This window comes from Zootoca vivipara, chromosome 12 (genome assembly GCF_965207765.1).
Source record: "Zootoca vivipara chromosome 12, rZooViv2.hap1.1, whole genome shotgun sequence".
NCBI lineage: Eukaryota > Metazoa > Chordata > Lepidosauria > Squamata > Lacertidae > Zootoca > Zootoca vivipara.
The window spans coordinates 41,037,124-41,053,252 of NC_142595.1; the positions used below are offsets into that span (position 1 = coordinate 41,037,124).

The 16,129-nt window shown below is 45.5% G+C and overlaps 2 protein-coding genes across 2 annotated transcripts; one reads left to right on the forward strand and one right to left on the reverse strand.

The window, feature by feature from the left end:
• Positions 1–1,324: 1,324 nt before the first annotated feature.
• On the forward strand, positions 1,325–5,319 carry LOC118095281 (C-type lectin BpLec-like). The gene is made up of 5 exons (XM_035136390.3): positions 1,325–1,397; positions 2,583–2,674; positions 3,550–3,690; positions 4,235–4,349; positions 5,252–5,319. Exons 1-5 carry the CDS (start codon positions 1,331–1,333, stop codon positions 5,317–5,319), a joined length of 483 nt encoding a protein of 160 aa, XP_034992281.1. The 5' UTR covers positions 1,325–1,330.
• A 2,979-nt stretch (positions 5,320–8,298) lies between these two features.
• Positions 8,299–14,076, reverse strand: LOC118095654 (C-type lectin-like). Its single transcript, XM_035136901.3, has 5 exons — positions 14,025–14,076; positions 13,202–13,296; positions 12,977–13,120; positions 10,632–10,746; positions 8,299–8,603 (listed from the first exon to the last, which is right to left on the reverse strand). Exons 1-5 carry the CDS (start codon positions 14,074–14,076, stop codon positions 8,536–8,538), a joined length of 474 nt encoding a protein of 157 aa, XP_034992792.3. The 3' UTR covers positions 8,299–8,535.
• Positions 14,077–16,129: the final 2,053 nt, after the last annotated feature.

Below are 16,129 nucleotides of genomic sequence, written 5' to 3' on the forward strand. Positions count from 1 at the left end.
GATGGAGCCACAGTCAATGGCAAGCAGAGCCACTCACTGATTGGTTGTAAGTAGGAAAGCAGGAAGATGAGGATTGGCTGAGAGCAGGCTGAGGTTAGTGGGGCAATTCCTATTTGCCCTCATGCATTGATGGCCAAACTTGGCCCTCCAGCTGTTTTGGGACTACAACTCCCATCATCCCTAGCTAACAGGACCAGTGGCCAGGAACGATGGGAATTGTAGTCCCAAAACAGCTGGAGGGCCACGTTTGGCCATCGATGCCCTAATGGATCAGTCTCCACTGACTTGTGGGAAACAACAATGTATAATTCTGTCACTAAGCAGATAAGGACTCATCCATGCTTCCTTTTATGCTACGTTTCTAGGCACAGGATTGGGCTTTCCAAGTCTGTGCCTGAGCAGGGTTTTGTTTTGTTTTGTTTATCCCAGAGCTTTCCCTGGGAAAACTCACATTTTACCACTTAATCAGAGCAAACAGCAATTGGCTTTTCCACAGACAGTCATTTGCTCCAATCCAGTGGTAAAACTTTGGCTTTCGCATGGAAAATGCTGGGGGGTGGGGAACCCTGCTCAGACACTGACTTGGAAAGCCTGAACCTTTGCCTAGAAAGCATAGAGTAAATGCAGATGAGCCCTAAGTTCACAGATCAGATAGAAAAAGAAAATCAGACAGAGAAGAATATTGGCACAAAAGCTTAACAGAAAACCTGCATGGACTCATTTGTGTGCAGATTGAAATTTGATTTCCAGTTAACAGGTAGACCGAATAACCACCAGGGGGTGTATATAGGGATGGGAAAGAAAATGGATTTAAAGGCAAATATATCAGATTCTCACTTTCCAGAAAAAAATATGCAAACTGAAACACAGCTCTACTTGAAAATTCAAACTTGTCCGAATTTTTGATGCAGTTCTGCAACCAAATAGTGGTTCAAAAAATGAATTATATAGGGGGAAATTGCTTGCAAAAATGTGTACATAACTCAAAACTGCATACAAAGCAGTGTTTATTAACAGAAATTTGCACTAAAATGTAATGAATTTTCATGAGCATTTTTTAAAAAAAGATCACAAAATGCTCCTAACTGGAGCTGACGAAGCTCACTTTAAATCAATGTCAATATACCCTTTCATAACACTGACAACTATTTGAAACTTTAACCTTCCCAGTTCTTGGAAGTTCAAATAAAGTTCTTGGAAGTTCAAATAAAGGAGAATTGCAATCCTTCCTTCCTCCTTCCCTCCCTCCCATTGTATGTATGGCAGCCAATGAATGTAACTTTGATTTTGATGTCCTGTACATTCATCTCCCTCAAAGGTCAACCAGAAGATGGGACTCTTCACCTACTTCAGTCTTTGCCTTCTTGGAATCCTAATTTCCAGTCCTTTCCAGGAAGGTGAGCAATTTTATAAAAATGTGAGGCTTACCCAGAAGTCGTCGTTGGGTTGAGCTGCCATTAAAGTGCATGTTATATTTTCAAAGGATATTAGAACAGAGCAGAAGGATGCTTTAAATTAGGCCATAATTTATTGATTTTAAAGTTATCTATCCTTTCTCAATGGAGTCATATTTCAGAACCCAGATGCGAAGTGGTGAATCCATTCACCTCTAAGGGATATTTTAGTACACATTATTTTCATGCAGAAAGGTCCCAGGTGAAATTCCTGGCAGATCCCATTAAAACGACAGGATAACAAAGGATGAGAAAGACATAAGAACATAAGAAGAGGCTGCTGGATCAAGCCAAAAGCCTACCTGTTCCTGTTCTCATGATGACCACCTTGTGGGAAACCTACAAAAAGTACCCTAGCACTCTCCCCTCCTGCTAGTGTTCAAAAGCATTACTGCCTCCCATTGTGTAGGCAGAGCATAGCCATCCTGGCTAGTAGCCATTGATAGCCTCTCCTCCATGAAACAAAAGAGAGATGCTACCAACGTAACTTAGGGGCAGCAGCCTGAGTCTAGGGCTGGTGGGATCTGGAGTCTAAGGTCCCCCATCCCTGGGGTAGCCAATACTGGTCTGCAATAGATACCAATGGCCTAACCCATTATAAGGCAGATTTCTATGTACAGTTATTTGTGCCCTCTCCAGCAAACCCAGGAGGCATCCCTCCTTGTCCCAAAATGCCACCTGTGTGTTTCTTTAAATGTTAAGAAGTCTGTTTTGTTCATGAATAGACCTCCTCCTGGCTAGGGATGCCAGCTTCCTGTTTAGAAAGGAAGGCAGAGCTGAGCAGACATAGCCACACATAATCGCCCTATTCTGCGTAATAGGATAGGGCAGAAATGTTGTTGTTGTTGTTTTTTATATGAGTAAATAAATAACATGTACGCTGTAGACCAGGCACCCCCAAACTGAAGCCCCTCCAGATGTTTTGGCCTACAACTCCCATGATCCCTAGCTAACAGGACCAGTGGTCAGGGATTATGGGAATTGTAGTCCAAAACATCTGGAGGGCCGAAGTTTTGGGATGCCTGCTGTAGACAGAAGTGGGATTTCAGAGAGCACATTAAAGGCATGTCTTCTCACTGCTTTGCCTTCTTGGGGCATCTCTTCCCCCCCCATCCTTTCTCCATACAGCTGAGGCTGACACCTGTGCCAGGGAGTGGCTGCAAAACCAGGGAAACTGCTATGCGTATTTTGATAATAAATTGAGCTGGCAAGAGGCTGAGGTAAGAAGGGATTCTTGCTGTCAATGTGGGGATGCTATAGTGCAGGGGTGGTGAAACGCAGGCCAGGAGACTAAATCTAGCCCATTTGATCAGGCTCTCAAGGATCTCTCTAGGCCACACCTCCTCCCCACTCACACACCCTCTTCCCTGAGTGTTTTGCTGGACTAGACTGTGTCCTTGAACTCCAAGGATGCTTCTTGGATAGGGGATAGAAGGGCGAGTGGAAACTAGCCTTCGGTACAAAGGCATCATTTACATTCATTATGCTGCCCACTTTTGCCTGTGATCCTGCTCACCATTAGCAAGAGGTTGCCCAGTGGCGGAGGAAGGGGGGCGGGGTGCCCAGCGCCAGGTGCCACCTCTGAGGGGGGTGACAAGAAGGCACCCCACAGGGGACTCACCCTGCCACAGCCACATGCAGAGGATCCTCTGCTCGCGGCTGCACCCTCTGCCACCATCCGTACGGCAACCGCGAGCAGAGGATCCCACCGCCGTACGTACAGCGCACGTGCATGTGCTGTACATACGGTGCACGCTCATGCGCTGGGGGATTTGCCTCGACCTGCCACACCGGGTGCCTGTTCTCCTTCCTTCATCCCTGGGTTGCTGAGAAGGGAATGGGGTCCTCAGGCTGAAAGGGATTTCCTACCTTATTATGGGTTTCTCATCAGATTTCCATAAGTAAGGTTATCAATGTTAGTTGCCTTGAGGCAGCATCTAGCCAGCATCTCAGTCTCCACAGTTGTTCATGTTCTGGTGATGTGTCTCCTTGGGCACCTAGAAGGCTAGGTGACAGTCAGAAGGGACAGCACCAACCGTGATGGTTGGATATGACAATTGGGGACAAAACGTCTCTGCTTCTTCTCCGTCCTCAGATTGAGTGCCAGAGCTATGGCCGTGGGGCCCACCTCGCCTCTGTCCTCACCAAAGCAGAGACTCTCTTGGTGGCCGAGCACATCTCCACTTACCAGCAAGAAATAAGCGACGTCTGGATTGGGCTCCACGATGTCCGCCAGGTGAGCTTCTCTCATGTGCTTCATTCCAGGCTATCATTAATACTAAGTGGTGACTCTATAGCAATTCCATCCCATCCTTATCCCAATTATCTCCCAGACAGAATAATACACACACCACTTTGTTATTTTCCATGAGAGTCCTTCTCTTCTTCTCTATCATGGCTGGCATTAGCTCCCCACAGGCCAGCCCCTCCAAATCATTTGATTTCTCACACTTCCTTTATCTCATGATCTGTTCTGTCTCCTTCCTGCAGCCCAAAAAATACAATAGGGCTCCATTTCTGGTTATCATAACTGAGCAGTGGCTCCTTAGCAATACCGTTCCACTCTTACCTCAACCATCTATCAAATTTAATCCCACTTGATGTTTCTCCATTATTTTCTATGGGTGTCCTCCTCTACTGTCTGCGTCACAGCTGGTAACAGCTCCCCATTGGACAACCTTCCCAGTTCATCTTGCACTGGTGCCATTCCAATGGTATCTTCCTCTTTCTGGGCCCATCATTCCCTTCATTGCATGATCTGTTCTGTCTCGTTTCTGCAGACCAGGAGATGGAGGTGGGCTGATGAATCCACCTACAACTATAAGGCCTGGATGAAACACCAGCCAGACAACTACCGCAATGCTGAACACTGTGTGGAGCTGAGACGAACCACAGGTAAGCAAACCATTTGCACCTTTTCCTGATGGAGAGTACCTCCTTTTGTCTTGTCCCCAATCTTCCAACATCCAGCTGCATTGGGCGGCCCAGGTGTTAAAGGCCTTAACATTTTGAGTCCTCCTTTAATGAAGTTGGATGTTGGAAGATCGAAGGCAGACAAAAGGAGGTCCTCTTCACAGAAAACATGGTTAAACTTGTTGTTGGGGAAAGATGCTATAGCACTAAGGTCCTGCTTTCAGGCTTCCCACTGTGAGAAGAATGCTGGACCAGATGGGCCTTTGGCCTGATTCAGCAGGGATCGGATCTTCTTGACTTTAGCTGACTCTCCATCACTTCACAAGTTTCCCATGGTTGTATCCGACACTAAATCATACTCTAAATAGGCTTAAACTATTCATCACTTAAGCCTACTGATTTCAACAGGTCTACTTTGCACAGGCATAGGCAAACTCAGCCCTCCAGATGTTTTGGGACTACAACTCCCATCATCCCTAGCTAACAGGACCAGTAGTCAGGGATGATGGGAGTGGTAGTCCCAAAACATATGGAGGGCCGAGTTTGCCTATGCCTGACTTTGCATATAACTCGGTCAGATACTACCTGGTATTTTTGTTAGCCGGGTTTTCACAAATCAGTTCTGTAGACCAGACAAGCAATGATCCACTTACATCATTTCTCAATATACCATGAGCCAGAAGACTCAGGCTAATCCACATGATTTAGTTGCATGTGATTATCATAATTTGTCATTCTTTCCCTAGAAATGGTAGTTGCAAACCAAATTCCAGGCTATGTATTCCTCCCCCCTACACACACCAAAAAAAATTGACAACATCCTCCAGACCACACTCACTGGAGCAAGAAGTAGTAATTTTTTGTTATGTCTTTTTGCATTCTAGGTTTTAAGGAGTGGAATGATGCTCAGTGCAAGAAACTCAATGCCTACATCTGCAAACATGAACTGTAAAGAAGACTGTGGTTCCCAAACTGTACTTATTTGGATGCTAGCTTGGTAGATTTATCTCTGATCGCATTAATTCCTCTCCCATCCCTCAGCGTGAAAGACCATCTCCCCCATTCATCCCATCTCTGAAGAGCAACCTCTTTGATCTCCCTCTTTGGCATTTTTCTGTGCACGCAGCACATAGTGATCTTAATAAACTCCTTTTATGCATATATTTTCTGGTGCGTTTCTGTCCTTCTCAGTTGACCTAACCTGCTCTAGAATGGCCAGATAGGAAGTGCATAGGAAGCCGGTTTACACAGAGTCTGACCATTGGTCCACTCATACAGTAGTACCTCGGGTTACGAACGCGATCCATTCCGGGTCGCAGTTCGTAACCCGAGAAGGTCACTAACCGAGCGCTCGCTTCTGCGCATGCACAAAGCGCGCGCCGAAAACACTTCCAGGTTTGCGGAGTTTGTAACCCCAACTGTTCGCAACCCAAGCGGTTCGTAAACCGAGGTACGACTGTACTGAATGATAGTAGCGTAGCTCTACAGGGTTATTCAGACAGGGAACATTCCTGGTTCTACATGAAGATGCCAGGGAAAGAACCTGGAATAATAATAATATAATAATAATTTATTATTTATACCCCACCCATCTGGCCGGGTTCCCCCAGCTACTCTGGGCGGCTTCCAACAAAATATTAAAATACAGAAATTCATCAAACATTAAAAGCTTCCCTAAACAGGGCTGCCTTGAGATGCCTTCTAAAGGTCTGGTAATTGTTGTTCTCTTTGACCTCTGGTGGGAGGGCATTCTACAGGGAGGGGGGCCACTACCGAGAAGGCCCTCTGCCTGGTTCCCTGTAACTTGGCTTCTCGTAGCGAGGCAACCGCCAGAAGGCCCTTGGCGCTGGACCTCAGTGTCCGGGCACAACGATGGGGGTGGAGACGCTCCTTTAGGTATATGCATATGCTCTGCCACTGAACTATGGCCCTTTTGCAGAAAGGGATCACATGGGCTTTCTTTTGCACATTATTATTATTATTATTATTATTATTATTATTATTATTATTTTAAGCATTTTACATCAAAAACATCAACATGCTTATTATTGTACATCAAGGTACTCAACCCTTCTGCTGTGCCAACACCTAATCTTAGATTGGACAATGTGGGCTGGATGGGAAGGTGTGTGGTGTTATAGAATGGCAGTTTTATTTTAAGTTATTATTATCATTTACTGGATTTATATACCGTCCTACACCAGGAAGTCTCAGGGAGGTTTACAGAACAAAATCAAATTATAAAACCACAAAATATATAATCAAAATAAAAACAATAACCCACCCACCCACCCCCAAAAACCATATTTTAAAAGGGTTCCTGGCGCTTCTGCATTTACATGTTGACCCCCAGAACCAAGCCTTCATATGAGTTACTTTCATTGTTAATGGGGAATCAGAAACCCTTGCCAATCTGTTGCAAAACATGTAGAGATCTTGCTTTAACACCCCTGCTGAAGAGATTCAAGATTGCCCAGAGAAAGACCTGTGGAAACTTAATTGTTTCCATACTGAGGGCCACTCATCTCGAACTCCCTAAGATTTGAGAGATTTGAGAAGGTCTCTTGTTGGTTGGTCCCAATCCTTTCCTAATGATCCCTAATATGAAATGACATATTGAAGAGGAAAGGGACACACACACACACACACACACACACACACACACACACCTCAAGAAAGTGCATGGCAGATCTCCAGCAAAATTTTCTACTCTGAACTTAGCCGTTCAAGCAGAGATTTTATAAGGCAATCCAGGCTTGATCTTACAATGTGACAATACCACTGCACTGCCAGCCACAATAGGCAATTCTGAGCCAGACAGACCAATGGTCGGACTTGCTGTAAGGCAGCTTCCTATGTAACACTCTCTGCAAGAGCAGATCAGAAAGCAGCTATCCATTGAGTTATCCCATATGAATATCTGGGAAAGGCTGATCCAGCCCTGCACTAACTAACAAGTCTACAATCTCTCAGCATTACTTTGATCCTGTGTACCTGAGATGCTGCTGACTGAACCTGGTACCTTGGGCATGCAAGGCCATTACCGGAATGACTAGCTGGGCGATACTGGGACGGTCAAGCAGGTCTGACTGCAGAATTTAACACCAGGGGTAATAGAAATCTTGTGACATCTGGCTGAAGGGTCAGTACATTGTCACAACACTCTTGTCTCCCCTGTATTGCAGCAGCTATTGTGTGCTCCTGGGAAGAGCTTGATGAGACTACTGCAGTCAAAATGATGGACCCAGTGGTAATGGCAGTGGGAACTAAGGTTGCATTATAGAATGGATGAGATGTTACATGTGTGTGTGTTTGTGACTTCACACATTTCTGCAGGTATACTTAAAGTTGGTCATATTGTGTATGTGAGATGCAGAGTGTGAGTTCCTGTATTCGGAGTAAGCAAGCTTTGTCTCACTAACTCTCAGCTATACAGCTGCAAAGAAAACGTTTTAAATATGTTGTGAAGTGCAATATACAGATGTGACACTAGATGGCGACAGTGAGCTACACCAAAGTAAATGCCTTTTTCAAAACATTTTTTCCCCATAAAAATCATCTTCACAGCATTTTTAATATGTGTGTAGATCCCACCTGAGATGTAATAAGTTATATCTGCTCTGTTTGGAGGAAATCTGTTCCCCAAGAGGTCTGCTAATTGCTAGTTTGGGGCTTTCCCCTACTGTGTTTCTGTTTTTGGAAAATAGTTATCAACGTCTGCCTTCTTGCAATTTCTAGAGTCTGGAAGTTTCATATTGTGTTGTCTGTTAGAAACAAGAGCGAGAGTCACATAACCTGATACCTTAACACAACACAAGCAAGACCGATGTTTCATCAAAATGAACCAAAGAAAAACCAGGTCAAGTGTTCTCTCATTATAAACACCCATGAGAAATGGGTTATTCACTTTAATGTCCTTACACTGCCTGGAGCCAAGAGCATAAGCAACAGAGGTGATCACAGCAGCATTTCAGAGACCAGCCCTGGATAAGGACTGAGAGTAAGTAGATAGATGTCATCTATTGAAGGGCGAGCTTCTTGGCACAACAAAGGATGAACTGTAGAAGTGGCAACATGACGGGAGCTTCTTCTGACTCCCTTGATTCCAAGGGGATGTGCTTTGATCCATCTAACCCAACCTTCCCCTAGAATGACAGTATCCCTTCTTCTAGATCTCATGTTTGCAGATGTAGGCTTTATGTTTTTTGCAAACAGCATCAATCCACCTCTTATACCCTGCAGTGGAAAAAAGACAATCAACTTATCCGTTCTCCTTTTCAAGCATTTTCAGAGTATCTCAAGGTACAGTTGTTGTTCTTTTTATTTGCATATACCTGTGTTTGTTATGGCACCAGGGGTGGGCTAGGAATGTGTCAGCTATAGTCCCTGGATATTTGTGGGGTTCCTGCCTAATTCAGGAGGCAATTTCTGAAATTTACAACTTGCCAAGAGTCTATTTGTTTTGCTCTAACAAACCCATTTTGAAAATTCCCTGGCATGTGTTAGAAGATAATGACATGGTATAGTCTGATTATCTCATGACCAAATGAGGGTGAGGATTTACCTGCCTTTTCCCCTAAAGCAGGGGTACGCAACCTAAGGCCCGTGGGCTGGATGCGGCCCAATCGCCTTCTCAATCCGGCCAGTGGATGGTCCAAGAATCAGCGTGTTTTTACATGAGTAGAATGTGTCCTTTTATTTAAAATGCATCTCTGGGTTATTTGTGTGGCATAGGAATTCGTTCATTTCCCCCCAAAAAATATAGTCCGGCCCGTCACATGGCCTGAGGGACAGTGGGCTGGCCCATGGCTGGAAAAGGTTGCTGACCCCTGCCCTAAAGTGCCAGGGTGGGTTTCAACAATTAAAGCACAATGTTAGAAACAGTTTAAAGCAACTCACAATCACAGAAACAAGGTGGGTCCTAAAAATTTACATCTCATGTTTCAAAAGGCAGAGTAATGAGCTGTGTATTTACTTTGTACTGTACTTGCTTTGTGCTGGGTCTAACCATCAGTCTACTCTAACCCAAAGCTGTGGTCCTCAGGATGTTGTTCTGCTCCAAATCCCATCATCCTCAGGATGGGCAATGGTCAGGGATGATGGGAGTCGTAGTCCAACACGATCAGGAGGGTTGCAAGTTCCCCACACCTGATCCAAGCCAGCATTCTGAGTTGCATCCAATTAAGTTCCACTCAGTGTAGATCTTTAGAACTTAATGGATCCAAGTGTGTTTACCTGTCTGAATACCACACATATATAGGAGGGCGCCAGAGACTTGAATGTGTGTTTGGGGTTGAGGTGCATGCTTTGCAAGGTAAAGGTAAAGGGACCCCTGACCATTAGGTCCAGTCGTGACCGACTCTGGGGTTGCGACGCTCATCTCGCTTTACTGGCCGAGGGAGCCGGAGTACAGCTTCCAGGTCATGTGGCCAGGATGACAAAGCCTCTTCTGGTGAACCAGAGCAGCACACGGAAAAGTCGTTTACCTTCCCGCTGTAAAAAGGTAAAGGGGGCCCCTGACCATCAGGTCCAGTCGTGTCCGACTCTGGGGTTGTGGCGCTCATCTTGCTCTATAGGCCGAGGGAGCCGGCGTTTGTCCGCAGACAGCTTCCGGGTCATGTAGCCAGCATGACAAAGCTGCTTCTGGCGAACCAGAGCAGCGCATGGAAACACAGTTTACCTTCCCACTGTAGTGGTACCTATTTATCTACTTGCACTTTGACGTGCTTTCGAACTGCTAGGTTGGCAGGAGCTGGAACCAAGCAACGGGAGCTCGCCCCATCGCGGGGATTCGAACCTCCGACCTTCTGATAAGCAAGCCCTAGGCTCTGTGGTTTAACCCACAGCATCACCTGTGTCCCTCTACAAATACTGTATGTATGTGTGTGTGAGAGAGAGAGAGAGAGAGCTGGGAAATCATGCCCCCCAAAAAATCTAAAAATATGACCATAAGATAAAGGAGGGTGAATATTTCATAAAATCATAGAATTTTAGCACTCAGTGGAACTTAGGTGTTATCTACTTCAATCCCCCTCTTCAGTACAGGAATCTGCAACACCCTTGACAGAACTCTGTCCAGCCTCTGCTTAAATACCATCAACCAAAGTGATCCTTCTCCCACAAGGGACACTGCTGCCCCACTGTTTGCCCCCCCCCCTTTATTTGGCTCAGCCCAGTCCTTTCTGTTCCATTTACGTCTCACCATTGCCGTATACCTCAAGGCTACACAACTTCCCATCAGTGGGAGGACTGTAAGATGCCCACCTGTGGAAGCCCTCAAAGCCACACAGTACTCGGAATTCCAAAGATTGTTGGGCTCCCCTTGCATCCAGTTCCTGTAGTTGTAGGAGGACTCGTCGGACCACCTCCAGTTCCCATTCTGCAATGACACGGAAGATAACAAGAGCTCTGATTGATCGGGAGAAAAGTGACATCACACTCAGCATTCTGTTTCTGACGGGGGACAGCTCTCAACACGGAAACACAGGAAGCCGCCTTACCCTGAGTCAGACCATAAGTCTGTCAGGCTCAGTATTGTCTGCTGCATCCTTAACTGCTCATCCCGTAGGATCGCCCACTTAGTGGCATATGAATCCCATTTTTTAAAAAAGTATGAATATATTTATCAGCTCCATCTGGTATGCAGGCTGAGACCCTACCTGCCCGCGGACTGTCTCGCCAGAGTGGTGCATGCTCTAGTTATCTCTCGCTTGGACTACTGCAATGCGTTCTAAGTGGGGCTACCTTTGAAGGTGACCCGGAAACTACAATTAATCCAGATTGCGGCAGCTACACTGGTGACTGGGAGCAGCCGCCGAGACCTGCATTGGCTCCCAGTACGTTTTCGGGCACAATTCAAAGTGTTGGTGCTGACATTTAAAGCCCTAAACTGCCTCGGTCCAGTATACCTGAAGGAGCGTCTCCACCTCCATCGCTCTGCCCGGACACTGAGGTCCAGTGCCGAGGACCTTCTGGTGGTTCCCTCGCTGCGAGAAGCCAAGTTACAGGGAACCAGGCAGAGGGCCTTCTCGGTAATGGCACCTGCCCTGTGGAACGCCCTCCCACCAGATGTCAAAAAGAAAAATAACTACCAGACTTTTAGAGGACATCTGAAGGCAGCCCTGTTTAGAGAAGTTTTTAATGTTTAATCAATTATTTTAATTTTCTGTTGGAAGCTGCCCAGAGTGGCTGGGGAAACCCAGCCAGATGGGCAGGGTATAAATAAATTATTATTATTATTATTATTATTATTATTATTATCATTATTATCATTATTATCATTATTATCATTATTATCATCATTATTATTATTATCTCAAAATATGCATTTTAAAACAGTTTGATATCAACTTTTGATCCCAAGATTGTGTCAGAACATTCAGGACATATGGCAGCCAACAGCTAATGGATGGATTTCGGCTAACGGATTGAGGTTGAATCCTGACAAGACAGAAGTACTCTTTTGGGGGGACAGGGGGCGGGCGAGTGTGGAGGACTCCCCAGTCCAGAATGGGGTAACTGTGCCCCTGAAGGACCAGGTGCGCAGCCTGGGAGTCATTTTGGACTCACAGCTGTCCATGGAGGCACAGGTCAATTCTGTGTCCAGGGCAGCTGTCTACCAGCTCCATCTGGTACGCAGGCTGAGACCCTACCTACCTACAGACTATCTTGCCAGAGTGGTGCATGCGCTAGTTATCTCCCGCTTGGACTACTGCAACGCGCTCTACATGGGGCTACCTTTGCCGGTGACTTGGAAACTGCAATTAATCCAGAACGCGGCAGTTAAACTGGTGACTGGGAGTGGCCACTGAGACCATATGACTCTGGTCCTGAGAGATCTGCATTGGCTCCATTGGCTCTGCATTGGCTCCAAGCACAATTCAAAGTGTTGGTGCTGACCTTTAAAGCCCTAAATGGCCTTGGCCCAGTATACCTGAAGGAGCATCTCCACCCCCATCGTTCAGCCCAGACACTGAGGTCCAGCTCCGAGGGCCTTCTGGCGGTTCCCTCACTGCGAGAAGTGAGGTTACAGGGAACCAGGCAGAGCACTTTCTCAGTAGTGGTGCCTGCCTTCTGGAACACCCTCCCATCAGATGCCAAAGCAATAAACAACTACCGTATCTGAGTTTTGGAAAACATCTAGAGTCCGCCCTGTTTAGGGAAGTTTTTAAAGTCTAATGCTTTATTGTGTTTTTAATATTCGGTTGGGAGCTGCCCAGAGTGGCTGGAGAAACCCAGTCAGATGAGTGGGGTATAAATATAATTATAATAATTATAACAATAATAATAATAATAATAATAATAATAATAATAATAATAATATCATCATCATCATCATCATCATCATCTAATTTCTGATCCATGGATCAGGCCAGTTCTCCTCAGAATTTGCAAATATTGTGATCCTTCAGCAGCCATTTATTGATGGTAGATGGAACAGGGTAGCTCAGTTGGCTAGAGTGTTGCTGATAACGCCAAGGTTGCAGGTTCGATCCCCGTATGGGTCAGCTGCATTATTTCCTGCATTGCAAGGAGATGGAGAGTCCCTTCCAACTCTTTCATTTTATGGTTCTATGATTGGTAATAAGCTCAGGGGGCTAAATGCTTACTTGGTGAGTATCATGGAGTCCAATCCAAACGTCAACCCCTGTTTCTTTCTTGTCAATGGAGATATGTTTGGATACCATCAGAGTTTCTGCCCTCGCAAGAATGGATGCGAGGTGGGTCCCACGACCGTAACTCTGACACTCAATCTGGAGAAGGGGCAAATGCACAAGAACTTCATCATTCAACTGGACATTCTCAGCAACCTGTTAATGGATGGTGAGTCTTACCTCAGCTTCATGCCAACTCAACTTGTTGTGGAAAAACCCATAACAGTTGCCCTGGTACTGCAGCCATCCTCTGGGGCAGCGATCCGCTTCAACAGCTTGTCGATGGGGCAGGGGGGGGAGATTGTGAAAGAGATGAAGAGCAAAGTCATCACAGATAAACTAGTTGTAGAGCTGCATGTTATAACGCAGGGGTAGTCAACATTTTGGGGTCCGTAACAAAATGGCCAGTGTGGGTTGTGTGACCTAAAGCAAAATGCCAGCTGTGAGAGCGTAGCTCAGCACAAAATGGCTGCTCTGGACTGTGGTGTAACACAAAACGCCATCTGTGTTGATGTGGCTGCCACGTGTAAAAGTACAAAACAAGAAACAGGAACACAAAATGGCGCGGGCATACTCCACTTCACCCCATCTTCTGCATTTTTACCCGAATATTTCCTGGCACTTTTCATGGATGCCATAGGAAGTTCTTCTGTGCACATTAGCACCTGTAGGCACTAGGTTGGTGGCCCCTGTTTTAATGTATTAGTGGGTTCATCTCCAACTGGTCTCCTAAAGCTTTTAGAAATTGCTCGGCAGGTTAAACTGACTCTCCAGGGTGAGATATGTCAGTATATTCAGTTTTCAAACATTATTCCTGAAGTCTATCACTCTTCATTTGGCAGTCTTTGCCACCCTGGACCTGTCTTTGGCTGAATTCACATGGCAGTTTATTCCATTTACCTGGTGTCTCTGTACATTTCTGCATTTTAAGTGAGCAAGATTCCCCAAGTCTGAATGCACCCTATGGGACAGAGAATGCTACTATAACTCAACAAGGACTCACCTCTCATGAAGAAGCCAAGCAAACATAGGCTAACACAGGCCAAACGCCCCATCTTTCTTCTTCACCTAAGAAGAAATCAAGAGGTATTGTTGCATGACGAAAACATTGAGTTACCAAGAGCACTTGTGAAATGTGGGTCCTGAAAGGAGACAAATTTCTTGTCATAAGTTTACAGTGTTTGGCTCACATTGTTGCAGGGTGTATTTATCATTCCCTTTTGTCTCACGTCCACCAGGGCCAGACCGAGGCATTTGGCTGCCTGAGGCAAAGGACAAAATGGCTCCCCGTTTCACATACATTTATTGGACAGGCGGCTGAATCTTATTTTGATAGTGGTGATGGGACAGCATCTTCCTGAGGGCAGCTAGCTAGCTTAGGAAGCACAGGGCAAGCTGCTCTCTAGCAACTCCCTGCCAATCACCACACTCCCTGCCATTGGCCGCCTGAGGCAACTGCCTCACTCTGCTCAATGATAGGGCCAGCCCTGACACCCACCCTGATGAGTTCAGAGTTGTACACATGATATATATGTCCAGTTTAGAACCAAACATGATTTGATTGCAGCAGTGCCATGGGTAGAACTGTATTTGCCACGAAAAGATAATAAAGAATACCTGCTTGCACTTTTCTTCCTAAAACCAAGTTTGTCTGGTCTCTAAAGGTGTAGGGAGACAATCCTGATTGATCAGGGGTGGACTGAGGTGGGGTCAAAAGAACTGTGGCAGAACATTTGAGAAGTGTGAAAGCTCACATTCGTTTGGGAAGTGCTGGCGAGGTCTGTTCATACTAGGATTTATAAAGGTTGAATTCCTTGAGAATCTCTACCAGATTTGTTTTTGCCTTCCTTATAGAGGAGGGTTTGGGCCTGGAAAGAAAAGGGAAATGGCTTTTACTGCCATGTTGGAGGATTTAGAAATGGGAAAGTACAGGTAACAGGAAGCTTTATAGAAAACAAACAGTGCTCAAGTTGGGCCCTGTGGCTGTCGTATATAATTGCATCCTGGTCATCACTAAAACCCTGGTAGGTAGGCTCATGTGAGAGACAGAGACTGGTCCATGGTCACTAAAGGGTTTTTATGGGTGAGAATGCAATTGAACCAAGTCTATCCAAGAATAGCTCTCGCTTTCAACTATGCCACATTGGCTGTGTTCACGCATAGCTCTAAGCTATGGTTTATTCCACAAACCAAGAGCTATCTCACACATGGGCAATCATGCCATAGCTTGCTTCTCCAAAGCTTGATTTGTTTTCCAGATGCTCTTGCCTTTGGGGTGTAGCCCTGAAACAAGCCATGGTTAAGCGAGACTAGTGTGTTTGGACATAACACCAAAACATAGTTAAAACAAGCTGTGGTTTGTAAGCCGACAACTAACCATGGCTTCACACCATGCTTTGTTGACAGAAAACAAACCGCAGATCGTCAGTTGGACAGGGTTCACTGATTCAAACAAATCACAATCAAACTAAATAAACCATGGCTTAGTGTTATGTACACTGGTTTATCATAGAGTTTAGCTCTGAAAGTACACATGGCTCAGAATATAAAATATTCTTTAGAAAAATGTTTGGCATGTCTGCCCCTTACAAATCCAATAAAAAGATAATACGTGGAAACTCTCTAACCTGTATGTTACAGATCAACAAGCAAAAGTATGTCCTCACTCACCCAAGTCCTCGTTCCCTGGGTGTTTGTCCTCAACAGATGGCTGCCTCTGCTGTGTCCTGCTCAGGTTGTCTCATTCTGAACAGCTTTTATCCAGACCTGGTTGGAATCTGGCTGAAACCTGGAGCAGAAAGGTTAAGGCAGCGCATGATGGACGAGTTTGCTTATTGCACAAGTCAGAGGCAAGTTAAGCCAGGGGCTATTTTAAAAGTTTTTTTAAGCAAGCTCGGTCAATGGGATGTTGTTGTTGTTGTTGTTGTGTGTGTGTGTGTTTGGGGGGGTGTATAATGCTTCTTTCGATTTAAAACTGAGATCGATTCAATCAAGATTGCTGTTTCAAAAATCAATATTCCTGTGGTGCGAGGAATCATAGAATTGTGGAGTTGGAAGGAACCCCAAGGGTCATCCAATCCAACCCCCTGCAATGAAGGAATCCCAACT